A 27,561-nucleotide genomic window follows, 5' to 3' on the forward strand; every position below is an offset into this window, starting at 1 on the left:
CGAATAAAATCGTGGAGTGTGTGAAAGAAGGGGTCTTGCTAGGCCCAGGCTAAGATTGGTTATCATAATTGTACGTTTTAAAAGGTAAGCGGGTGTTAATTACTTGTTAATTGTTTATCAGTAATGGTATAAAATAGCGCCGAATCTACTCTAGGCAGAGGGACGACGTGTGTGTGAAGGTATAGGATAGGCCTAGCCTAGGACCTTTTTTAGTACTTTACTACTTTAGGCTCTCCGATCTGGTCGCACTCTATAGGGTTCACCCACTCTAGGGGGGTCTAGCTAGTAGGCCTACGTCGGCAATATCGTCATTAACGGGGCGAGGTGATCGGTGCTACAGCCTACTCTGAGGAAAGTTTTTATTTAAGCAATAAGGCATAATAATTCTGCCGTCAATTTTCTCGTTTAAAACATAGATAGGCCTAGGCTAGGCTAAATAAATACAAAAAAAATGGCTAGGCCTAGGGCCAGGCCCTAGTTATTATTCTTTTTTTAGCTAGAGGCCTAGGTCCTAGCAGGAAGAAGGTGGGCACTGGTCTGTATTTATAACCGTTTATTTATAAATAATATACATAAATAAGGTTTTAGGTATCAAACTTTGGTAAATAAATAGGCATACTGACTGAAAATAATTTACCTTGCGCAGTTTAAAATTTTCTGGCAATTTGAGTGTAATAAATTTGCTCAAGAAAATCCCTGCGTAATTTCAAATTGCACCAATCATTCAAATTGCGAATAACATGTTAAATACCAATTCTCGTGAACACTCTAGGCTAAGCGGGGATGACTAATATTAATAATGTGTGTACGTTACGGTGCAAATTAAATCAAGTGACTAAGTAAGATTCAGTAAGTAAATTACTTTTAAATTAGGCCTAGTCCTTATCTAAAAAAAGACATTTTTTTAATACAATTTAGTATCTGTTAGTTAGGTTATGATTTTATTAATGTTTTTAAACGAATATTTCACAATGTGAAAACCGTTATTCTTGTGCTGTTGTTACATGTAAACTTTCTACAGTTATATTACCTCTTTACAACATTTTGTGTTTATACAAAAACAGTAAATCCTGCCTGTAGGGTCTTTATATGCTACCATATTGTATCAATGTTTGTTATATTACATTATGTAATCAGGTATTCAATGGTGAATGTCAAATGCATAAAAGGACATCAATTTAATTCTAAAAATATTTACATATTGTGGTTTTAAAAAACCAGACTTCCTTATTCTTTGCTCCAAAATGTCCCAAATTCTCTTTATATTGCATAAAAAACTTGCTAAAATACAGATTTTCAAGAGTTTCAATTCAAAGGAATACCCCCTAGATAAAATAGTATTTTACGAGAGTATACTTTATACATAAAAATGTTAAATAAAATAAAATAGTATTATAAATAGGTTAATTGAGGTTACTACAGATAAAACGTCTCATGAAAGAACGGAGTTATCTCTTTGACAGAAAATTAAGATGAATACTGTACATTTTACTGTATTTTTTGGTACATTTAAAAACACAAATTACTGATGTTGAATGACAATATTTTAATTTAGAAAGCTGCCTTAATTATAGTAGTTTATTATTATTTTTTAGCACCTTCTAAATCCATTAATATACTGTAAAATATTGAGATTTTTATACACATACTTTTATATATAAATTGTATTGTTTTTTATTGATTGTTTCTATGAATTTTAAATCAACCTGATCCATTTATATTAATTAATCATACTAGATGGTACGCTCGCTTCGCTCGCGTACCATCTAGGTCGTGCCCACAGATGGTTCTCGAATATACAGTAATTTCAGCGTAACAAAACTGGCGATTTCAAATGTACGTACCGCAGGACTATAATACATTGTCGTTTACAGAAACGAATAAATAGACACGATGATTTATGTAGTCAACTAAAATTAGCACCCTGGGAATTACTTCCGAAGGAGAAACTTATCACAAAATGAGTCCAAATTTTTGATTTGGACTCATTTAACGAAACCCAATTTGTGTTTTGTATGTAACATTAGGGTTGAGGGATGAGAAAGCAGATAGGTACAAAGAGGAACAATTTTTAAATATATTCTTTATCCACTCAGTAACGAAATATTTTGTTCATGTTTTATAAGCCTACCGGTATACATAATATACCTCTAAATACAGTAAAACATTTGCGATTTAATACTTTGTTAAAACTGTCACTGTCATAATCGATTGAAATATTAAAGTACATGTCACGATACACCACTACGACGTTTATATTTTTGGTAATTATTAATTAATACAAACGTTGAGAAGGAACTGTCAGTATAAAGTTTATTTGTATGTGTATTTACAGTATTGTCAAAGTATTGCAAGAAGTTTATTCTCAAAGGGCCCATATATTTACCTACCATATGTGTTAAACCAAGGGCTCATAAATTTACCTTGTGTTAAACCAAACTCTGGCAGACTGAGAGATTGGGATGTTCCATTCATCGCAAATCAATACATTTGTATAATCTTATATTAAATCTATCAAAATAGTATTTTTTAAAGAAAATCGGCCTGTCTTCAACATTATGATGCTGTACTCTAGCTGTTCAACCGGTTTTCAGCTATTAAAAACAATTATCGTAGGAGGAGATAGGAAAATGCGAAGCCTCCTCGCATTTTTGTGGCGGGTATTTTTCAAGATGGACATTCATTAGACAGTGTATACCACGATCGGAATACACTCCTGTTTGGGGCAAATCGTTGAACCTAAATTCGTTTTAATCGTCAATAACTAATTATCTAACTTAATTTAATTAGTAAACAGGGTTACATCAGGTGGTTAAAATCAGTACCGAAAGTACGAACCAACTTTATATACCATCGAGTAAAAATTCTAGAAGTAAGGCGCGATTTACCGAATTTTGCCCTTACGTAAATTTATAATAGATTAAATGTTCACTTCAGTTTATATGTTTACTGTTATAGGATTGCAATAAAATTATATTATTTTATATCTTAATTCAATTTAAATAGTTGAAACTAAAACAGTATTCCATTCCAGACACAACGTTTAACCATGAAGGGTAAAATTCTCTGTTTTCATCCTACCTAAAATCTTTCCACAAAAACCTACTATACGAGTGATTTACTGTTTACTGTATTACTTCCTCTATGGTATAACGTTTTTCTCTTATTATAGTTATAATACTTATAATAATAGTGTTTACTTTATGATACAGTTTATATCAATAGACTGAATTCTGAAAATGTTTTTTGCATTATTGTTATTCAAAGTACAGTCACATATAACTTATAACCATAACCAAAATAATGGGAGTGAGCATAGCAAGTAAATCCGAACACTGTGAGCAAAAATACCAGAATCATTGTTAATCACTGAATTCTTTGTGTGTTTTCTATACACGCCTGAACACATCATAAAGGCTTATTCAGGGTGTTTAGGACTACTACTGTAGTTTCGTTAAGTCACAGTCAATTGGGTATATGGTATGCTTAATCTTTTGTACTAATCCTTGTAGTAGCCAGTGTAATATTATAAAAGTAAAAATAGAAAATGTTTTATCTACAAAATGATAGCACTTTTTACTATTGAATTTATATAATAAACTGACTTAAATTTTTTTATATTGGTAAATACTATATTAATTTTCTTGTAATCTTGATTTACAATTTACATCTTTTTGATAGCTTACTAATACTATTAATTATTTATATAAATTGTACCAATTTAATATTCATGACACTTGTAAATTTTGATATGAAGTATATGTTATTGTAATTAATGTACAGTACTGTATGTTCTTCTCATAATAACTATCCAGAGTAAAGTTCATGCATTAACAGCAATCAAATCATTTCCATAATGAATTTAAAAGGCCTTGTGCAATAATACAAAGTAAGAGGGTACTGAGAAAAGAATTCTAAACACTTTGCGATCAAAGCCCTTCCTTGTGTAGGCCTTGTTTTCTACATACATGTTACTGTAGGTGAGTGATCCCATTCCCACCCCTCAAAAGACCAGGCCTGTTCATGCAGTACGAAAAAGATTGTGAAAAATGAATGGAAAAAGATACAGTAGAGCCTCTCCTTTGGGATTCCTATTAAGGGAACATTTTCCCACGAAACAAACAAGGGGAATTGTATGTTTTAACATTCCGGCTATCTTTCAGTCTCATCATTATTATCCTGTCCAGATGGTGCCCCCATGAACTTGATTCCCACTAGAGACGCAATGAAACAACGTAACTCAATGTACGTGATTTGACCCAATTAGAGGCGTTCGCAATCAAACAGACGCTTGTCATTGATCGACTCGATTGCTTTGCTTCCTCATCCTTGCGCTGCGTCCCGTTGTGGGAACAAAGTTATTAAGAGTTCTACGATAATTTTAGTTTTAAACATTTCCAATGTCAATCAGACATTAACTCCAATGTTAAGGTTAAAAAATCTTTGTTTACCAAGAGCAAACAATTATTCAACATTTGGTAAAATGATGTCCCATCTTGTGATTGATACCCACTAAAGTATATTGGATTATATTAATTCAACACTTTACAAATCGACCCTTGGTACTGCTGTTGTTTACTTAAAGGAGAAACAAACAGTGTGCCAAATTCCCTTTTTAACAAAATGTGTAGTCATACCCTCTATATAAAGCCTTATCTATTGTAAATAATAGATATTAGAAATTGCAGAATTTTAACTATGGAAAAAATCAAATAAATTAATTGTTTACTAATTTAGTATTGTACTGTAATTGTAACTACTGTGGAGTACTGTAGCTTTGTGTTGAGTAATTGGTCAGTTTGGTTGTTTTTTTTGCCCTACTCTGAAGTAATTTGTACTTTATACATTGAGAATACTTGCGAACAAATTTCCAAGTAAGTTGTGTTGTTCTAAGTACTTGAACCCACGACCTCCAGATCACTAGCCTGACGTTCATACCTGTAGAGCACCAAGCTTGCGTTGATGGCTAGGGGTAGATTCGAAAGAAATAATTATAACAGATAGAAACATGCTGTAAATGCACAAGCAATGTTTAGAATTCATTTTAATTTTGAATTACTGATAGCATTAATTGTGTTTTATTAATGTTAATTCGTCCTTAATGAATTATTCAATGATGCAATCACTTTGTGCTAATTTTGTGCAATGTAATAAAATCTATTGTTGTATCTTGTCATAGTAATAATGAAGGTCATTTCAATTTCAGCGTTATTATGTTCAATTTTTATATCGGTATATTTTATTTAAAATTCACATACAAATTACATACATGGCAGCACATGGCTGAATTGCATTTATGTATTACACTATAAAAAATATTTAAACTATAGTCCCTATCAACAATACATACATATATAAAAACGAATAAATTAGACTGCAGTTACCTCAAATAATACAAGCAAAAAAAAATAAAAAAGTTTGTTCAAAAGTTCAACCATAAAAGGGACAGGACTAGTTTGGAAACGTTTTGTTTTGTAACTATAGTTTTCCACTTTACGATTATGTCTAAGGGTCATGCAGGATCTATACTGAGGGGCAGGGAACCAGGTGGAGAATTGACCAGAGGCGTGTGCTTTAGAGGCAAAAACCTTGCAAGAGTGCCATCTTCTTGTGTGGAGTGGTTGAAGATTTAAAATGGCAAGAGAATCCGAGTATGTTGTATACTCATTGCCCAACACAATCTTGCAGACACGCTTCTGAATCTTTTCCACCTGATTCACCTGTCCCTGCGTAAGATCTGCATGCCAATTTTCTTCATTATTACAGAACTTGAAAGTAGAATCAATTTACATACTCTATCAGTGTACAGTAGGCCTATTAATAATTATGTATTGTATTGCACAAAATCAGTACCTGGTACATGAGCAATATTTCATGTCTGGTGACAAATAACCATACTGCAGTATCGAGTCTTCTGACAGCAATCTTCATCACATATCACAAGGGATACTGTACTTTAGTACTGTATAACAAGAGATTTAACTGATAGAAGGTTAGGTTAAGTTAATATTTAGAAGTTTGGTGCTTCTAGCTTTTGCCTTCAGCTGAGTGACAGAATACTGCAGAATGTTTATTGCTTCTAGACATGATACAGTTAAGTACTGTACATACTAGAATCAACCGAAATTAGTTAGTGATTCACAGTCTTTGAAGTAAAAGATGACCTGTTCTATTGTGAAACAGTATGAGAGTAAGTGATCCCAAGTGATCCTCTTTGCATAATAATTTCATGAATAGATGGAAAATGCATTGTCAATATGCAATTATTGCTAATGGTTTATGGTGGTGGTTGACACAACCTTAAAATGAGCTCATGTTTAATGTAAATTCTGCTGAGCATATCCAATGAGTCTTTTTTTTTGCATACTGGTATGTTATTGCTTGCAAGTCAAATGAAAGGTAAAGGGCATTAATTACTCCTTTAGTCTGAGTGGACCAACTGACTGGTTAATGTGCGCACCTCTGCCCTTTGTAGGCTCTAAACCTTTTAACCTCAAGTTTTTATTTAGCAATAGCAGCCATTGTAAAGTTTTATCATACATACATAATATAGCTTCAACTGTATAGCTGTACTTTTTTCAGTGAATTGCTTTAAGAGTACTGCTTCCCTGTTTGAAAATATATTGCTTGATCAGAGACTCTCAATTGTTTTATAGACAATAGCCACAGTGTTTGGCGAGTGATATGTAAACACAATATCATCCATTAAAAATGTAACGGATATTAAACACTAATAAGTATCATATCAGTTCAAAGTGTAATTTATTTTTATCTAATTAAACAAAGCATGTCTGATTCATTGAATTTAATTTCGTGATAATTGATAATGAAAGGTGTTAATACTGTAGGTGAAATACCTGTCTAAACAATTGAACAGTACAAGACATACTGGCATGGTAGTAAATGGCAGGATACGAAGTAAAAGGTTTAAAATACATACTGGCTGTAGGTGTCATATTTTTATACGTTAAAATATAATATTCAACAATAGAAATATGAATACACCACACTGATTTATTTTAATCTACTTCCAGATATTTGATATTGATTCGAGGCACAGATTTCAAACATGGCGAACCACCGCCCCCGTTCCTCCCACTATTATGATGAAGAGGAGGATCTAGAGTTAGAAATACAGCCAGGCTATGAGATGGATATGTACCCAGAAGCCGCAGGAGAAATATATCAAAATCAACCAGTGCCTAGATATTCACACAAGCTAGGGCCTCATGCACGTGTTCAAGATATACCAATGGATTATAGTATGTTTTTGTTGTTATTTTGGTGTTACACACACTCAGATCGCCCACTAAGTCCATAAACTTGTTTCTAATGGGGTCCTTCTGGTGGTGAATTGGTCAGTACACCAGGAGACGATTCCCTACTCTTTTTCGAAGAGTGTACCGCGTTCTTTAACATGCACATGAGCCATGTTGCTCAAGGATCCAATGGCATAACGTCTCATCTAAAAGACTGCGCTATCATGTATTCCAAACCGCAAGGTTGAACACATAGAGAGCGGTGATGGGATTCAAACCGTGGACCAAAGAAAACCGGAAAAAATGGTCTTTCATGGTTCAGTGCACAACAGTGACTAGCACCAGTTTAGCCGACTGTACTATGTGCTCAAATTACCTTATTTTTTCATAGTAATTAATCTATATATAAAATAATATATAATAATTCTCAGAGATTTATTGTTTCAAATTAATTATTTAAATTTTCAGTATATCACCGGGCAGTTTAGAATTCATGTTTTGTTCCTGATGTGATTAATAAATAAATATTTTACTGTACTATTATGATTATTTATTTTAATTATTTTCTAGCTAACCAGGGGTATGATGAAAATGGTGATGCACAACATATATTTGTTGATGTGGGTAATGACAGAGATATAAACGAGGATTTCTCTAGCGATGAATATAACTCACGAAGTGACAGTGACGACGAAATCGCGAGGAGGGAGTTTACCGCAGCCTCACTGGAAGACCCTAACAGTATTCTGAATATGTTACCATCTAGGCAATTAGGTACTAACTTTTTTAAATTTTTAGAAAGAAAGAATTCTTGTTGATGGTGGCCTTGGAGAAGATTGTAATAATAGCAAACATTCACTAAGTTACAGTATGAGTGAGATAAAAGCCCATACAGTAGCATCTTTTGTGGCCTTTTCAAACTAGAGGCAGCAGGGAAAGTGATGTTAAATAAGCCTAACTAAACACCCCCTCAGCCTGTTAAAATCCTGACTATCAGCTTGACATTATGCCTAGAATTTGTAAACCACACATGCTTTGTTATTCGTACTTTTGTTCTATGTTTGATTTTTATAGCTGGCAGTTTAGCACGAGTTCAGTCATCGCATTCATGGGTACGCAATCGAAAAAGTGGAAAAAATGGTTTTAAGACGATCAGAGGCAAGAGAGGACAAGAGGCAACGGAGGAGGTGATCGAGCGGATGCTAGGTAACGATAAAGTTGACGGTTCTAGAAAAGGGCAGCTTTTCCGACGTGAGACGGTCAAAGGACTGTCTAGTAGTATGGAAGCAAAGAGGCATATCAGGTGAGTATGGTCTTTAGCCCTAAATACTTCTGTAAATTAAAGCCCTGTTTACACTAAAATAGCTTGTTTTTGTTGTGTGTACAAAAGAGTTGTGCAGTTGTGAACAATATAATATATATATATATATATATATGTAAATCAATGATGTTGCGTAGCACTGTGTAAATTATATATAAATCATACTGTAAATTATAGAAACAGTGCTCATATTCGGAACATGATCTCATAATCGCGTCGAGCATAGCTCATTGGCGAAAGTTCCGTATTTTTTAGTTGTATGAAAAAATGTCTCTGGCTGGATTCGAACCTGCAACCTCTCGCTTACAGGGCGAGTATCATACCACTAGACCACAGAGCCATGTATGGTATTATCACAGATTTTCACCCACCAGATACATTCTCTCATACAACAAACGCCCTCACAATCAGTGGAGGCTTAACAAGTCAGAATAAATTCCAACTTTAATTCGCAACGGTTTTTTAAATAATATTGTGTATTTGTAAATCAATGATGTTGCGTAGCACTGTGTAAATTATATATAAATCATACTGTAAATTATAGAAACAGTGCTCATATTCGGAACATGATCTCATAATCGCGTCGAGCATAGCTCATTGGCGAAAGTTCCGTATTTTTTAGTTGTATGAAAAAATGTCTCTGGCTGGATTCGAACCTGCAACCTCTCGCTTACAGGGCGAGTATCATACCACTAGACCACAGAGCCATGTATGGTATTATCACAGATTTTTTTATTTTTGAGAGAATGTATCTGGTGGGTGAAAATCTGTGATAATACCATACATGGCTCTGTGGTCTAGTGGTATGATACTCGCCCTGTAAGCGAGAGGTTGCAGGTTCGAATCCAGCCAGAGACATTTTTTCATACAACTAAAAAAATACGGAACTTTCGCCAATGAGCTATGCTCGAAGCGATTATAAGATCATGTTCCGAATATGAGCACTGTTTCTATAATTTACAGTATGATTTATATATATATATATATATATATAAATCCAAAGGCAAATTACTGAAAAAAATGACAATGCTGTGGGTATCAGTGGCTGGATCTCAATGGAGATACAAAAATAAAAAGCGAAAAGCTAAATCAAAACGATAAAGTAAACAGCCAGAAAAGTTAGCAGAGCTTTCGGGCAACACTAGCCCTTCATCAGTGCAAGTGAAGGAATTATATTATATTGTTCTTCTTTTATTCCTGTCCATTGAGATCCAGCCACTGATACCCACAGCATTGTCATTTTTTTCAGTAATTTGCCTTTGGATTTATATATATATATATATATATAAAAAAATCAAGATCAAATAAGTTAAAACTGCCTCAATATAGATTTATTTTAACGACATGTCGTTAAAATAAATCTATATTGAGGCAGTTTTAACTTATTTGATCTTGATTTTTTTCTATATCCTGCCTATGCAGCTCTTTGATTTATATATATATATATATATATATATACCGGGTGCAGGAAATGTAAACCTTTACCCATCACAACTCAAGGCCAACTCATTGTATGACGGGGCCCCATGATGTTTAAAGTTCTTGCAATGACCTAAAAACTATGCCAGGTGCTATTGCAAGATAACTTGTCTCTCTGAGATTCAACTCAGACAGCACCGATGAGTCTCCTCTAGGAGCAGGCATCAATTACCAACACTGAAAATTTTCATTGTCATTTCTATTAGGTCAAGGGTTGAAGAGGAATCATTAAAAAAGAAGAAGACAAGCAAACAACAGTCTTTAAACTACTGTACTGTATGGTGGTACTCTGTACTGCTGGTAAGAAATCCTTTTGTACTTTCAGACATGTTAAAACTATGTGATATCATTTTTTAATTTTTTTTTTTTTAACCATATTTCATGATGGTAGCAAAGTTATATGTAAACATGACAATACAATTTTTGACAGCCCTGTGATATACGGGAAATTAATTTTTAAATGGTTAAGATGAGGAAATCTGAGAAAGAGAAAAAATCACTTGTTATTTGCTAGAGCTTATACATTTTATTAAATACTGTACATTCAACTCTTCTCAAAACCACATGGAAGACCATTTTTTTTTCAATTCTTTAAAATATCTTTTCTAATAACTAATTTAAGTGTGTGCGAGTTTACTGTTTTTTGTGAATTTTATTGAAAAGTAATTACCTTTGACCTTTTTTTAAATGAAGCAATGGGATCGTTTCAAGAGTAGAGTAAGGGATGCATTCTATTCACTCAGCTTATGGGAAGGTTCACTGAAAAAAATAGAGGGTAATTTTGGCAGTGGTGTCGTGTCATACTTCATATTATTACGGTGGCTGTTATTGTGGAACATACCAGTGTTGCTATTGAGCTTCTGTTTCATCACTATACCTCAACTTATTTATGAAGCTAGCCCTTCTGTAAATCATATTAAATTTCAAGCACAAGATATCCTGACAGGAGAGGTATGTGATTGTTGTTATTTTTAAACAGTAGGGTTGAAACATATCATACAATCTCACAATAAAGCAAGCAAGTGGAATACAGAAACTTTCAAAATTCAAAATTATCTGGTACTATGTAAGAGTTTTAAACTTGGGGACCAAAATACAGTTCCATCTTGATGAATAGTTTAATACAATTAGAAGAAAATATACTTGTAAATTGAACCTGCCCTAGTATTACTGTTGACAACAGTTATTGCTTGATTTTAGCATCTACCATTCATTTTTAGGGGTGGCTGAGCAACACTGAACTTTATATGGGCTACTACACAAACAAAATAATAAAAGACAAATATGATATGACGTTAGCGTATTTATTTACCAGTGCCAGTTATTTTTTAGTTATCCTTTTGGTTCTTGCTCAAGGGTAAGTACAGTAGTATCCTTCCTTTATGGCCACCATGTGTGCCAAAATATTTTTGTTATGAAGATTAAGTTGTCTGTTTACAACCTAGACTATTACTACCATACACATGTATATTATGGTAGCAATCATCAGCAGAGATTGGTGTACAAATAGTCTAACCATATTTAGAGCAAATACACAGTGGTGTAACAGCTATAAGCGCTCACTGGCTAAGCCAGGGAGCTTACGGGGTCCAGTGGAAAAAAACAGGCATTAAAAAAAATGGCTAGAAACGGTCAAGGCCTCCAGTGTTTGAGAGTCCTTAAGGTCCCTAAATCTGGAACCTCAGGCCTCTGTGTTACGCCATGCAGACTGTTAAAGAGTACATTTCTAGTGGTTGAATGGAAAACTACCATTGATATTCCTTTCTATCAGAATGTCTGCTGCATACCGTTCCTACTTCACAGTGGGAGACAGGCAATATAACTACTACACAACTAAGGTACTATGTGGCTGGGACTACAACTTAGTGTCGGCCAGCTCAGCTCAACTTAAGCATAAGAGTATTTTCTTAGAACTTGGGGTAAGTTTAGCTCTGTGTTTGTCTGTTTGCAAATATTTTACTCATTTATGGCAGGTAAAATAAAGGTCTTCCAAAATTATTTATGATTGCAATTTGCTTTTTGTAACCAGCTTAAAAAAAGTACCAGTTGCCATTCACCAATCACACTTTTATAGGCTAAGGGAAGAACAATTAAATATTTATTCTGCTATCTAAGTGAATACTTGGTATTTGAGGGAAATATCTCATGTGTTACTGTTAAATATGACTAGTAATAACTTTTGTTGCTAGGCTTATCTAAGGACTGTAGTGTCATGTTTGCCACGAGGAGAATTCCCTCTTTTACATGTATGCAAGTGCGTCTATGGTTTTAGAATAAGTGAAAATGATCTTGTTAGGTGTACTATGAACTATCTGTTACAATCTTCAAATCTCTTCACTGAATAGGAGAAAATCCTATTTTAGTATGATTTTCCGTTTTTTTGTATTTGTTATATATATGGAATATTTATTCTGAAATTAAGTGATCAATCAATAATACTTATGACATTTCTTAACTGTATATTGATCATGAAATCATCAATGATTGATCATTATATTTATTCAGGAACAACTCAGTGTTCATCATAAAAAAGCAGAGCGGTCATGTACCGATCAACTCGGCTTAATCTGCTTGCGACTCGCTACCAATCTACTAGTACTGACTGTCATTGGTTCTGCATGTTATTTAATCTATTATATTTATGAGGAAGATGTCATTGGAAAGGTAACTACAGGTGTATAGCATATACCGGACTAATCATGATAAGGTGTTCACACCAGATAAATTAGAATATTAAGGTTGATTAATCTAGAATAAGAATTAACAAAATGAAACTGTCTTTAAATTTATACTGGTTTATAATTACAGTAGTGCTTGTTATTTAATCTATTATATTTATGAGGAAGATGTCATTGGAAAGGTGACTACCGTATATTTCGTTGTATAAGTCGCACTTTTGACACGCAAATTTGACCTCTAAATTAAGGGTGCGTCTTATACACCAAACATAAATGCCTCACCACACAGATTGTACATAGGCCTAGAGGCTATCGTCACCTCGTGTGCTAGGCCTGAGTAAGCTAGGCCTAGCTACAGTAACTAACTAACGTAACGGCAACCTGCTTCTGCCTAGTTTTCAAGGCATTTTAGCATGATGTTATACTAAATATGATGAAAAGATTTGTTCATTATGGCGATAAAATTTCATATGTAAACGTTTACGTACGATTGGAATAGTATTTATTTATACAGTAGTTATACGCACGATCGCCGTACCCCCAGCGCAAGCCCTTCTTGGCGGCCACATGGTGTACGGTATTCGACTAGTATATTCTCCAGGTGATTATAGCATGGACCTATACATAGATACTAATCGAATACGATTGTCCGTGAAAACGTGCGCCCTCTCGAAATGATCAAGCGAGGCTAGCCCACACGAACGTACGTGTTACACACACGGTCATGCACTCGATGATGCGGCTGTTGAGGCTGGGCGCAGCCGAGCCTAGGTAAGAAAAAACCTAAATAAAGGACGCCGTTGCAGATATAACAAAATATATTATTACAATAATATTGATTACAATTTAAAAAAACATTGTTTTGATGAAATATAAGCTGCGTCTTATACACCGACGATATAAAAAATACCGATATTTTACTCTCAGTTAGGGGGTGCGTCTTATACACAGGTGCGACTTATACACCAAAATATACGGTATCTAGAATAGCATACACCGGACTAATCATGATAAGGTGTTCACACCAGTATAAATCAAATTTATACTGGTTTACAATCAGTGCTTGTTATTTAATCTATTATAATTATGAGGAAGATGTCATTGGAAAGGTGACTATCTAGAATAGCATACACCGGACTAATCATGATAAGGTGTTCACACCTGTATAAATTAAATTTATACTGGTTTACAATCAGTGCTTGTTATTTAATCTATTATAATTATGAGGAAGATGTCATTGGAAAGGTGACTATCTAGAATAGCATACACCGGACTAATCATGATAAGGTGTTCACACCTGTATAAATTAAATTTATACTGGTTTACAATCAATGCACTACATATCATTAAAATGAAACTAATAATTGTGTATGTGAGACTAAAATGCATCCAGCATGCGTTCTTTGTATTATTTCTTTTAAGTCTCTCTATTTTTTTTCCAGCCGGGTGAAGACCCAATTTTAATAGAGAAATTAGCAGTGCCGTTATTGATTAGCGGATTTAACTTGATACTTCCGTATATGTTTAGTGTTCTTGGCTCCTTTGAAGGCTACAGAAGTCCTAGAATACAGCTATACATTGCATTAGGCAGGTTAGTACACTTGATATATATCAGTAGATTTTGATGGTTTAAAAAAAAAATAATAATTTACCAATCCTAGTGTCCTGTGATTTGACAATTATGCTTAGCAAAAAAATCTATGATTTTGTTTAAGTCAATTTTGTTCTCTCATGAATTGGATTCATATAAGGTAATTGAACTTGCTTGATAAATTAAGGTTTAATTTTTCACACGAGAATTTCTTAACTAAAAAAAAATCCAGTCCTGGCCATTTCTGATATCCAGCTTTATAGTTAACTTAGCCTAAAGGCCAATTTACACAGACACGATTGGAAACGGTAAAAAACTCTGAAGATTCTCTATCTATCCTGAGCAGAAACATAGATTCTATATTTTTAGTAAACCGTTACCACTCATCTGTGTAAATTGGCCTTACAGAATGATCATGCATTTTAAAAGCTATGATTTAGTGTTCTAAATAAATTGTTTTTGTTTTCAGAACTGTGGTCATGAAAATTGCTGTTCTGGTGACCTTGTTTTACTACTTGATATCGTTAGTAGATTCAACAAATGTAAGTTTCTTTTTAAATTTAATTTATGTGTATTCACATGTATATTTCTAAATATATTTTATATAAAATAGAGTTTAAATTTTGTTTAGAATCCAGACCTTAAATTGACCCCTTTAGACCCAGTACTTTTTACATCTATTTAGGCTCACCCAACACAAGGTGTTTAATAGAGTGTCTAAATGGTGCCAGGTAACCTAACCATTTAGAGGTTTGCCTGGTAATTGTATTATTTGCTAGCTGTGAGTCATACATTTATTCCTATTCTTTTTTAGTGCTGGGAGACATTTCTTGGAGCTGAAATATACAAACTGGTCATTATAGATTTCATTGTTCAAGCACTCTCCACGTTCTTTCTTGAGTTTGTTAGAAAGTAAGTACCAACTTTTTTTAAATAGTTACTGCAGTATCCAGTTTGCCAGTTACTGCAGTATCAAGTTTGCCAGTTACTGCAGTATCAAGTTTGCTAGTTACTGCAGTATCCAGTTTGCTAGTTACTGTAGTATCCAGTTTGCTAGTTACTGTAGTATCCAGTTTGCTAGTTACTGCAGTATCCAGTTTGCTAGTTACTGCAGTATCCAGTTTGCTAGTTACTGCAGTATCCAGTTTGCTAGTTACTGCAGTATCCAGTTTGCTAGTTACTGTAGTATCCAGTTTGCTAGTTACTGTAGTATCCAGTTTGCTAGTTACTGCAGTATCCAGTTTGCTAGTTACTGCAGTATCCAGTTTGCTAGTTACTGTAGTATCCAGTTTGCTAGTTACTGTAGTATCCAGTTTGCTAGTTACTGCAGTATCCAGTTTGCTAGTTACTGTAGTATCCAGTTTGCTAGTTACTGCAGTATCCAGTTTGCTAGTTACTGTAGTATCCAGTTTGCTAGTTACTGCAGTATCCAGTTTGCTAGTTACTGTAGTATCCAGTTTGCTAGTTACTGTAGTATCCAGTTTGCTAGTTACTGTAGTATCCAGTTTGCTAGTTACTGCAGTATCCAGTTTGCTAGTTACTGTAGTATCCAGTTTGCTAGTTACTGCAGTATCCAGTTTGCTAGTTACTGTAGTATCCAGTTTGCTAGTTACTGTAGTATCCAGTTTGCTAGTTACTGCAGTATCCAGTTTGCTAGTTACTGCAGTATCCAGTTTGCTAGTTACTGCAGTATGCAGTTTGCTAGTTACTGTAGTATCCAGTTTGCTAGTTACTGCAGTATCCAGTTTGCTAGTTACTGCAGTATCCAGTTTGCTAGTTACTGCAGTATCCAGTTTGCTAGTTACTGTAGTATCCAGTTTGCTAGTTACTGTAGTATCCAGTTTGCTAGTTACTGCAGTATCCAGTTTGCTAGTTACTGTAGTATCCAGTTTGCTAGTTACTGCAGTATCCAGTTTGCTAGTTACTGTAGTATCCAGTTTGCTAGTTACTGTAGTATCCAGTTTGCTAGTTACTGTAGTATCCAGTTTGCTAGTTACTGCAGTATCCAGTTTGCTAGTTACTGCAGTATCCAGTTTGCTAGTTACTGTAGTATCCAGTTTGCTAGTTACTGCAGTATCCAGTTTGCTAGTTACTGTAGTATCCAGTTTGCTAGTTACTGCAGTATCCAGTTTGCTAGTTACTGCAGTATCCAGTTTGCTAGTTACTGTAGTATCCAGTTTGCTAGTTACTGCAGTATCCAGTTTGCTAGTTACTGCAGTATCCAGTTTGCTAGTTACTGTAGTATCCAGTTTGCTAGTTACTGCAGTATCCAGTTTGCTAGTTACTGTAGTATCCAGTTTGCTAGTTACTGTAGTATCCAGTTTGCTAGTTACTGTAGTATCCAGTTTGCTAGTTACTGCAGTATCCAGTTTGCTAGTTACTGCAGTATCCAGTTTGCTAGTTACTGTAGTATCCAGTTTGCTAGTTACTGCAGTATCCAGTTTGCTAGTTACTGTAGTATCCAGTTTGCTAGTTACTGCAGTATCCAGTTTGCTAGTTACTGCAGTATCCAGTTTGCTAGTTACTGTAGTATCCAGTTTGCTAGTTACTGCAGTATCCAGTTTGCTAGTTACTGCAGTATCCAGTTTGCTAGTTACTGTAGTATCCAGTTTGCTAGTTACTGCAGTATCCAGTTTGCTAGTTACTGTAGTATCCAGTTTGCTAGTTACTGCAGTATCCAGTTTGCTAGTTACTGCAGTATCCAGTTTGCTAGTTACTGTAGTATCCAGTTTGCTAGTTACTGCAGTATCCAGTTTGCTAGTTACTGCAGTATCCAGTTTGCTAGTTACTGTAGTATCCAGTTTGCTAGTTACTGCAGTATCCAGTTTGCTAGTTACTGCAGTATCCAGTTTGCTAGTTACTGTAGTATCCAGTTTGCTAGTTACTGCAGTATCCAGTTTGCTAGTTACTGCAGTATCCAGTTTGCTAGTTACTGCAGTATCCAGTTTGCTAGTTACTGCAGTATCCAGTTTGCTAGTTACTGCAGTATCCAGTTTGCTAGTTACTGCAGTATCCAGTTTGCTAGTTACTGCAGTATCCAGTTTGCTAGTTACTGCAGTATCCAGTTTGCTAGTTACTGCAGTATCCAGTTTGCTAGTTACTGTAGTATCCAGTTTGCTAGTTACTGCAGTATCCAGTTTGCTAGTTACTGCAGTATCCAGTTTCCTAGTTACTGCAGTATCCAGTTTGCTAGTTACTGCAGTATCCAGTTTGCTAGTTACTGTAGTATCCAGTTTGCTAGTTACTGCAGTATCCAGTTTGCTAGTTACTGTAGTATCCAGTTTGCTAGTTACTGTAGTATCCAGTTTGCTAGTTACTGCAGTATCCAGTTTGCTAGTTACTGCAGTATCCAGTTTGCTAGTTACTGCAGTATCCAGTTTGCTAGTTACTGCAGTATCCAGTTTGCTAGTTACTGTAGTATCCAGTTTGCTAGTTACTGTAGTATCCAGTTTGCTAGTTACTGCAGTATCCAGTTTGCTAGTTACTGTAGTATCCAGTTTGCTAGTTACTGCAGTATCCAGTTTGCTAGTTACTGTAGTATCCAGTTTGCTAGTTACTGTAGTATCCAGTTTGCTAGTTACTGTAGTATCCAGTTTGCTAGTTACTGCAGTATCCAGTTTGCTAGTTACTGCAGTATCCAGTTTGCTAGTTACTGTAGTATCCAGTTTGCTAGTTACTGTAGTATCCAGTTTGCTAGTTACTGCAGTATCCAGTTTGCTAGTTACTGCAGTATCCAGTTTGCTAGTTACTGCAGTATCCAGTTTGCTAGTTACTGTAGTATCCAGTTTGCTAGTTACTGCAGTATCCAGTTTGCTAGTTACTGCAGTATCCAGTTTGCTAGTTACAGTAGTATCCAGTTTGCTAGTTACTGCAGTATCCAGTTTGCTAGTTACTGCAGTATCCAGTTTGCTAGTTACTGTAGTATCCAGTTTGCTAGTTACTGCAGTATCCAGTTTGCTAGTTACTGCAGTATCCAGTTTGCTAGTTACTGCAGTATCCAGTTTGCTAGTTACTGCAGTATCCAGTTTGCTAGTTACTGTAGTATCCAGTTTGCTAGTTACTGCAGTATCCAGTTTGCTAGTTACTGCAGTATCCAGTTTGCTAGTTACTGCAGTATCCAGTTTGCTAGTTACTGTAGTATCCAGTTTGCTAGTTACTGTAGTATCCAGTTTGCTAGTTACTGTAGTATCCAGTTTGCTAGTTACTGCAGTATCCAGTTTGCTAGTTACTGTAGTATCCAGTTTGCTAGTTACTGTAGTATCCAGTTTGCTAGTTACTGCAGTATCCAGTTTGCTAGTTACTGTAGTATCCAGTTTGCTAGTTACTGCAGTATCCAGTTTGCTAGTTACTGTAGTATCCAGTTTGCTAGTTACTGCAGTATCCAGTTTGCTAGTTACTGTAGTATCCAGTTTGCTAGTTACTGCAGTATCCAGTTTGCTAGTTACTGCAGTATCCAGTTTGCTAGTTACTGTAGTATCCAGTTTGCCAGCTACTGCAGTATCCAGTTTGTTAGTTACTGCAGTATCCAGTTTGCTAATTACTGCAGTATTTTTTAGTTACTGCGATATCCAGTTTGCTCTTTAAAAGGATCATCATCATTTGCTACTTTTTTCATCTATTTTTCAGGATAGGTAAAGATTATTTTTGCCGTAATTTTGCTTCACCAGAGTTTGATATTGCCCGCAATACGCTAGAGCTGATTCAGGCCCAGACATTTACATGGTGTGTATACAAAAATGCTGTAGTGTAAATAGAGAGAGACACATTTAGGCAACTGAAATTGCTTTTAAATTAACATCTACCCACAGTTGGAGCCCTGTCTACACTATCAAATTAGTTTGACAAAAAATGTGTTATGTGCCCAAATATGGTAGTGATATGATGTCATCGTGTCCATATATGGGCACAGCACATTTTTTTGTCACATAAAGTTTTATAGTGTACACAGAGCTTAAGATTTCTCTAAGAGTCTGCAGGTTATTCATTTGCCTCTGACTGAATTTACTATCATATTTATTAATCAGTGTTTTTGTCGCTTTATTTCAGGATTGGAATGTACTATGCACCACTTCTCATGATCATTTGTATTTTTAAACTCTTTGTACTTTTTTATGTTAAAAAGGTGAATATTAATAGAATTGATATACATAGAACCCATTTGGTACCAGTTGAGCACACAGATTTTGGAGTGATAATATTGTTAATCATAGTATACTATGGTATACATAGAACCAATTTGGTACCAGTGGAGCACCCACATTTTGGAGTGATAATATTTTTAATAATAGTTGGTATACATAGAACCAATTTGGTACCAGTGGAGCACCCAGATTTTGGAGTGATATTTTTAATAATAGTATACTATGGTATACATAGAACCAATTTGGTACCAGTGGAGCACCCAGATTTTGGAGTGATAATATTTTTAATAATAGTATACTATGGTATACATAGAACCAATTTGGTACCGGTGGAGCTCACACATTATATTTTATTATACTATTACATCCATTGTGTCATTATTATATAGTTTAATTGAAAGATATTTTAGAATTGATATTTTCTTATTTGTTCTTCAGTTAAGCGTTTTATACAACTGTAAACCATCATTGAAACCATGGAGACTCGGTCGTACTCGTACTGCGTTTATGTTTGTCCTTCTATCGATGTATCTAGTGTGTTTAATCTGTGTAAGCTACAGTGTGGTGAAGTAAGTTATTTTATTTTGTTTCTCCAATCTAGTTTACAATATAAAATGTTACCATATTCTGTGTATGGGTTTTCTTTAAAAAAAAAAATGATTTTCTGTAGGATCAAACCATCAGAAAATTGCGGGCCGTTTTGCGGCGTAAATAGTACCTTTGAAGTAATCAGTGGAAAGTTTGAGTCTGCCGAAGTTTTTACAACGTTAGTAGGAATAATTACAGCACCGGGAGTCGTTGCCGCTGTCATAACACTTTTGATGTAAGTAATATATTTACTATGTTTATTTTAGTACATTTTTTCAAATCCAACATAAAAACTATAGGACATAAAAATGTAGGGACAATTTCATCTTGTTTTACAATAGGTATTACCAAAGAATATATATCACAAGAATGAGTAATCCACGATTTTCCGTGTAACAGTAATATTGTCCATGTGGTAGGGCGCCGCCATAAGTGTGGATGTATCTGGGATGTATACAACTTTTTGTGACGGTTTCAATAATCAAAGGCTAGACCACCGGTAGTATTTTCATGATAAAAAATGTTATCAACTGCATGCCAACATCATGTTAAATACTATTTGGATATTTAATTGTTCGTTTTATGCAATTTATTTAGTAAAAACTGCCGTATAAACAGTTTGCTTTATCAACCGGGCGCTACGATAACGTGACCGGGCGTGTTGGTGTTTACGCGTTTTCACGAAGGATAGTTTAATAATATTCCTATATTTAACTTGTTTCTGGTAAAACAAAAAATACTATTTGGATATTTAATTGTTCGTTTTATGCAATTTATTTAGTAAAAACTGCCGTATAAACAGTTTGCTTTATCAACCGGGCGCTACGATAGCGTGACCGGGCGTGTGTTGGTGTTTAGGCGTTTTCACAAAGGATAGTTTAATAATATTCCTATATTTAACTTGTTTCTGGTAAAACAAATAAATGTTAATGACATTTAACATTTTATCCTATTAATAACATGTATTTTATACTAATTTATATCATAAAAACAATACTTAATTTACCGGGCGTAGAGTAGTACACGGCAATGGTAAAGAATAGGCCATGCTGAGTAACGATTCGTTGATTTTTGGTGTTGCTGTGTTAGGCCTTTTTTGTGAACTAACTTAGCATGTTAGTAAATAATTGTCTGTAAAAGTGAATGTACACTAGTTTGTTAATAAATATGTATTATAAAATAGTTTACAATTGCAAAAACTATTATCATAATTCTATTTAATGTATAATATTTTTTAAATCAAGTCTTATTTAGTATGTATACATCCGCCCTTATGAGGGCGGGCATCACTCACTGGAGCTCTCTGTTACAAATTTCTCATGCAAAAATCGCGGAATACTCATTCTTGTTATATTTATTCTTTGGTATTACAAAGATTTCTTTTTGTAAGTTCGCTTATAATTTTTTGGTTTTTACAAAAAGAAATCTAAAATGTCTCACTTTAGGTGGAATAAAAGACATAATTATACATTTAGACCACCAATCTTTCATTTTATATGATGGTAAATTCAGTACTAAGCATTTTTATCTAAAAATAATAAAGAACATAACATCTGCTTAATGTCTCATCTGAAGAATGAGACACTCAGTAAGTAAATTGTCATGTTCGAGTGAGTCACACACATTTTACCATATCCCATTGTCATATATAATACTTATATAGACATTTTATTACTCCTGTAATTATGCCCTTGTCATTTCTACAGGTTGATGGTATATTACTATAGGGCTGTATTGGAAGGACGGAAAGAAATGGTGAGACAACTTAAACAACAAATAACACTGGTATGTAAAAGTTAGAAAGGGTTTCTTGCACACTGATACTACAGTTTAAAGTCTTTATCTAATATACACTTACGGCCAACTTGGACAGCATCGTATTTCAAGATCCGACGAAACTTCTTGACTCATCGGTACCGTCTTGAAATAGCCTCAGGCATAGTTTTTAGAGCGCTGGGAAAACTTGTTTAAATTTCCTCGTTCCTCGTACGACGCTGTCTGAGTTGGCCTTTACTCTACCACCAGAATGAGGAGTGTCTTCAACCTGTGCTGATATTATAGCTTACGACACCGCTTGACTTGCCTGTTTTATATTTGCCTACATTCCCAAGGTTTTATGTTCAAATCAAGTATATTTTCTCCTTACACTTTTTAGGAAGGAAAAGACAAACGGTTCCTACTCCAAAAATATCAAAACGCTACACTGAAGCAACAAGAAAAACGGAGCAAGCATGGAGTTAAGAAAGGACACATGTCGAAAAAGAGAATTGCAAATCAGAATATCCAACCAGCAGCTGGACGTCACAACTAGTTACCTTTGACCCCTATAAGTGACTATTTTGTTTTGGTGTACACAGTACTATCAGCCATTGTATATATTTATTTGATGACAAATTTGTAGCCGAATTACCCTCAATATCAATTATATTTTACAGTAAATTAGAGTTATCTAGAATTTACCAAATTGTCTAATGTTAAATATGTAGGAATATGCAACTGCGTTTAGTCATTCTTAAAGTGTGGTTCCCATTAGCGACGCAACACAAGGACGTAACGCAAGTGAATTGACCAATCACAAGCGATGGCTTATTCGCTTGTAATTGCTAACTGTCTATAACTTCGCTTGTCATTGGTTAAAACGCTTGCGTTGCGTTTACGTCCTTGCGTTACGTTCTAGTGGGAACCAAGCTTTAGGTATCTTTTGGATCCCGTAAGCTTTCATAGTATATGGTGCATTAATGGTTTGAAACAGCAAACTAATATATTTTGTATATAAGAAAATAAAGGTGTGATTATTTTAGAATATATTTTCATCACATACTTTCAACCAATTTTTCATTGTATGTTTACTATAATATTCTTTTTCTTTTTTAAAACTTGTTTTTGTCAACAATGTTTTTTTAATTAATAATATTTTTTTGTTAATTTCACACGTGTTACATTTAGGATGGAGAAATAAATTGAGATTTCTCTATGCATATGTAAAAACATAAATGCATAGAATATCAGTACGGGCCAAAGGTGTCAGAATTTATGACTTTCTGAAACAAATCCTACCTCTTCCTCCTTGTACAACGGCCGTTTAACTGAATATAATATTGTATAAAGTACTATTTGATGAATACTAAATGATTATAGAGTTTTGTGACAGATTTTTGAACAAAAAAATTTGTAAGGGTAGTGCTGCACCTCTTCTCTCCCCCATCCCCAACTTCCCCACTTTTACCTCTCTCCTTCTTTCTCTACACTTATCTTCATCTTATATTAACTATGTTTGTACTCGGGATATGTTTTATGCATTCTCTGTATTCTCTGTACAGTTTTCTGCCAGAATAGTTTGACCCAAACATATTTGTAGTTTGTCCACCATCAGCAATTAAATCTCCCCCTCCCCATCTCCTTCCCCCCCCCCCTCCCCGACCTCCTCTCTCCCCAAAGTCAGTGCTGCTACTGATGTCTTATAATCCTTGTTTGTGATTGACACGTTTAGATATCATGCAATTTCTCTAAGTGCCTTAATCTTGTATATAATAAATAAGCAAATCATTTTTATCTATTATTTTAAGTCTTTCATATTGTAAAATATTAAAATGGAAAATAATATACTGTAATAGGAACATGTTACATATTTTATTTTGAATATTCCACCATATCAATTCTATTTATTTTGTTTTATTACTATATTACTATTACTATATTATTTATTATAATTACTATAATGTTGTTTTTTTTTTTAGCTTTTGAAATATTGCTAATGATTTAGATTTTATTCAAGCTTGGTTCCCACTCATTGACATAACGCAAAAACGTAAGCGTAAGAAAGTTGACCAATAACGACGCGGTGGCTAATATGAACTGTCGCTTGTGATTGGTTAACTCACTTGCAGTGCGGTATGTCATGGCGCGTTCCGTCTCAAAATACTTGATTCCTTGTGCCTATTGTTATCATTTATATCAATGTTTGTACTGTCAGGTTTTGCAGAGAATTACATTTTTAACGAGATAATTTTCATACAATAAATAATTGTGCCTTAATAACAAATTGAGTTATTTTTTTACATTTAGTAGTATTTGTAAACTTTTATACAGCGTGAGCAAATAAGAATATTTATTTATATTTTGCCAGCATGCATAGATTAGGCAACGCCCACATCGCATATAACGCATTCATTTGTGTTATGTCTTCCGTCTTCAAAGTTCATGGTTCGAATTTAAATAAACAGACGTTTCGAAATACTAGTTGATAATGATAACCCATTTAATTATATCTTTCATACTGTATCTAACTGATAACAAAGTAATACTATTTAAGGAACAATAAAAAAAATGTCAATATTAAATCTGGTCAACAAACTTTAGGTACCGCATGTGTACTTTTGTAACAAGGACGTGGCAACTCCACTGCCTAGCTCACACGCGCGCGAAGACGTACGATACGTCGTACGTGTGCACTTAAGTTTGAACACTCTTGGGTGGCTTTTTTTTTAAAGCTGTATGGCGATGATGAAGTTTATGATTGTAATCTAAAAAGTTAATGACAGTTGTTTTGCACATATCTCTGGTACTATTTAGCTGTTTGGTCTGCGCGTATGCGTAGCTGGTACATTTTCTCGTAATACGGCATCGCTTCATCAATACATTTGTTCACATCTTCCGGTAGATCGGCTCGATCTGCTGGAGAGGGAGCCTTGTAAAATTTCTGACTAGCAAACGCTTCTTTATAATAACCCATGAACTGGTTGCCTTGCATTATCGTGTTTGAAAACTTCCATTTCTGTATAACGCTATCTCCTGCGTTCCAATTCAATAATTCATCTTTGTACGTGACTCCCGTGCGGTTACAAAATTCCTTCAAAACCAATTCCGGGTTTTCCAAGAGGTCATCAGAATCGATGATTACTGGGTTTGGTTCGATTCCGGTTTTTACAAGATGCTCGTAGAGTTGGAAACTTTCTCCAAAAGCATATTTCTCTGGGACAATGTTGTTTTTGTTTTCCAAAACTAAATCTAATCCAGAAGACATTTCTTTTAACATGTTGTTCAGAAGTTTCTTCCAAGATGTGAAAACCTTCACGGGATTTCGGATCAAGAACGCATGACGGTATCCTTCCGGCAACATGTGCAGCTTCCATGCGATACCGTATGACATATCTTTGACAAACACAACTTTCTTGTCTGGATATTCGGCCTCCAGAACATTCTCTTTTATGAACTTATAGGTCGCCTTGTTGGTATCCCAACCACCAGCGTCAAATCCCAACTCAACGTCTTCCGCTTTGGCCACGAATTTCTCTTCTTCTTCTCGAAAGATTTCTGGTGTCGGTATCTTTTCTGGTCCAATGCTGTACGCGGAAATGTACGGTTCATTTATGATCTGCACGTCGTCAAGGTTACTCATGCATTTTTCAAACGCAGTTGACACAGTACGAGGAATACACCAAAGAATAACACGAACTTGCTTGTCATCAGTCATTATTTACCTGCATAGAAAGTATAAATAATGGTCTCTATGTTTTCATTCGATAAAATATTAAACACCGTCATTACAATATTTTGTCTACGCTGCCCTTGTGCTTACTTTGAAAAAGCCGTTAATTTCAAGAATTATAATTATCTTCTTTTTTTTTCAAATTCGTTGCGAGATGTAAAATATAATTACAGGGTACGAGGGGGGAGCGTGTATGTTCGATGATCTGACCGTAGGTCCAGGAGTGAAACCCCCTAGTGGTTTCAGCATGCTTGAATTTAGAATACGTAAATCGTGATATCAGTACTTTCAGGCTACAGTTTAATTAATCTAGTCCCAGTCAGTGTTTAGATGTATTTTTCATTTATATTATAGGCCTGCAATATCTATATATAGAACAGTTTTTAAAACAAGGCCAACAGCCATTAAGTCGCGTGCTACAATGCATAGTGATACCGGACCGACAGACAGACCGACAGACAGACAGACCGACCGACATAGTGAACTATAGAGTCGCGTCCACGCGACTAAAAAGGCATAATTTTTACGAATTTTTGAACTTTTTCATCAAAAACGTGCGCAAATTATCCAATTCGACGTGCTCGTATGACGTAATTTTAAGTCGAAATTTTTTAAAAGTTGGTAAAATTATTAGAAAAGGCTGCAAAAACATAAATCATGCGAAAAAAGTATGTATTTAACGCTACGTGCGCATTTTAAAATTTTAAATGCGCGTGCGCGCGTAACTTTGTGTAAAACATACATTTTTTTTTCAACAGAAAGTTAGCGCCTGATATAAATTAAACTTTTGCAAAGTTTCAATTTAAAATGTTATTTGGTTTTTGACCTATGTTAAATACGAGAAAATCGTTAAATCGCGCGTAAATCACGTTGCGCAACTCTAACGGCATTCACAATAGGAGGTGCACAATTTCACGTAAATGCCCACATGTATGACATCAAAACAGTTCAAAAAGTACAGAAAAGCGATAAAACGCATAGTGATACTGGACCGACAGACAGACCGACAGACAGACCGACCGACCGACATAGTGAACTATAGAGTCGCGTCCACGCGACTAAAAATGCGGCGGCACAATATTATTTCTCTACTGTTTAAATAGTAGGCCCTATCCAAGCTTTGCACTAAATGGATGAAACGAAACAGCGGTCTTTTTCTAATTCTGTTCTTTATCTGATGTCCTAATAATAAAGTGTTTTGTAAAGGTTTTACCTGTAATGTGTAATCAACTTTAATTAGAATTGTAAACTCTTATACAATAACGTTCTATAGACCCGGGGCGATGATCGTCCTTTCAGTGTGAATGTGTAAAGAAGTAAATGCCTGCAGGAACCAGTAAATGTAAGCCTACGTATTTTTGAAGTTATCAACAATCAAATAAGTTGAAAGTCCGTCTATCTTAAACCGAGGCTAAGTAGATAAATCTGTTAGATAGTGAATCATAAACCGTGGAGATATCGATGTATTAGGCCTCTATAACCTGAGACAACCATATTGTTATAACTTTGTTATCTTCTTTCGTATTCGTGACGTGCCAAAACCGCGTCTCGCCTACATTAATGCTTTCTGATCTCACATTGAGGCAAACCCCTCCTCTAAAGCATTTTTCAAAAAAATTTGTAAAGAGATGATTTGTTGGTACGTTTCAACATTTTTCAAATTGTTTTAAGCATTATTCTAAAATCCTCATTATATTACTATCATCATAGGTATAATATGTCGTGCTTCAGGGCCATAGTTTACTCAATGCAGTGAAGTAAAAAACTCTTGGCTGGGGGAGAGAAGGAAAACGGTCAGAGGCCGACAAAAGTCACATAATGTTTCACAACAATATTCTTGGGGAATCTTACGAATGATCTAATGTGGGATATGAATATTAATCAAGTAATAATCGATGGATGTGTCCAGGAAAAAGTTTCAAAATACAATGCAGTCTAATGCCAATCGTAGACTTTCTATAAAGTCTACTCTATAGGCTGTGATTCAGTATATTTGTGATAAACTACCCACAATTA

The 27,561-nt window shown here is 34.8% G+C and overlaps 2 protein-coding genes across 2 annotated transcripts; one reads left to right on the forward strand and one right to left on the reverse strand.

The window, feature by feature from the left end:
• On the forward strand, positions 1-24,228 carry LOC140060854 (transmembrane channel-like protein 7). The gene is made up of 18 exons (XM_072107217.1): positions 1-84; positions 7,035-7,262; positions 7,830-8,033; positions 8,334-8,562; positions 10,266-10,359; positions 10,753-11,010; positions 11,280-11,416; positions 11,831-11,978; positions 12,565-12,723; positions 14,180-14,328; positions 14,798-14,870; positions 15,143-15,240; positions 18,955-19,050; positions 19,375-19,450; positions 19,908-20,038; positions 20,140-20,292; positions 21,764-21,842; positions 22,213-24,228. Exons 2-18 carry the CDS (start codon positions 7,070-7,072, stop codon positions 22,366-22,368), a joined length of 2,433 nt encoding a protein of 810 aa, XP_071963318.1. The 5' UTR covers positions 1-84; positions 7,035-7,069; the 3' UTR covers positions 22,369-24,228.
• A 393-nt stretch (positions 24,229-24,621) lies between these two features.
• LOC140042684 (uncharacterized) lies at positions 24,622-25,530 on the reverse strand. The gene has a single exon (XM_072087717.1). It carries the CDS (start codon positions 25,528-25,530, stop codon positions 24,622-24,624), a length of 909 nt encoding a protein of 302 aa, XP_071943818.1.
• Positions 25,531-27,561: the final 2,031 nt, after the last annotated feature.

Source organism: Antedon mediterranea, chromosome 1 (genome assembly GCF_964355755.1).
Source record: "Antedon mediterranea chromosome 1, ecAntMedi1.1, whole genome shotgun sequence".
Lineage (NCBI taxonomy): Eukaryota > Metazoa > Echinodermata > Crinoidea > Comatulida > Antedonidae > Antedon > Antedon mediterranea.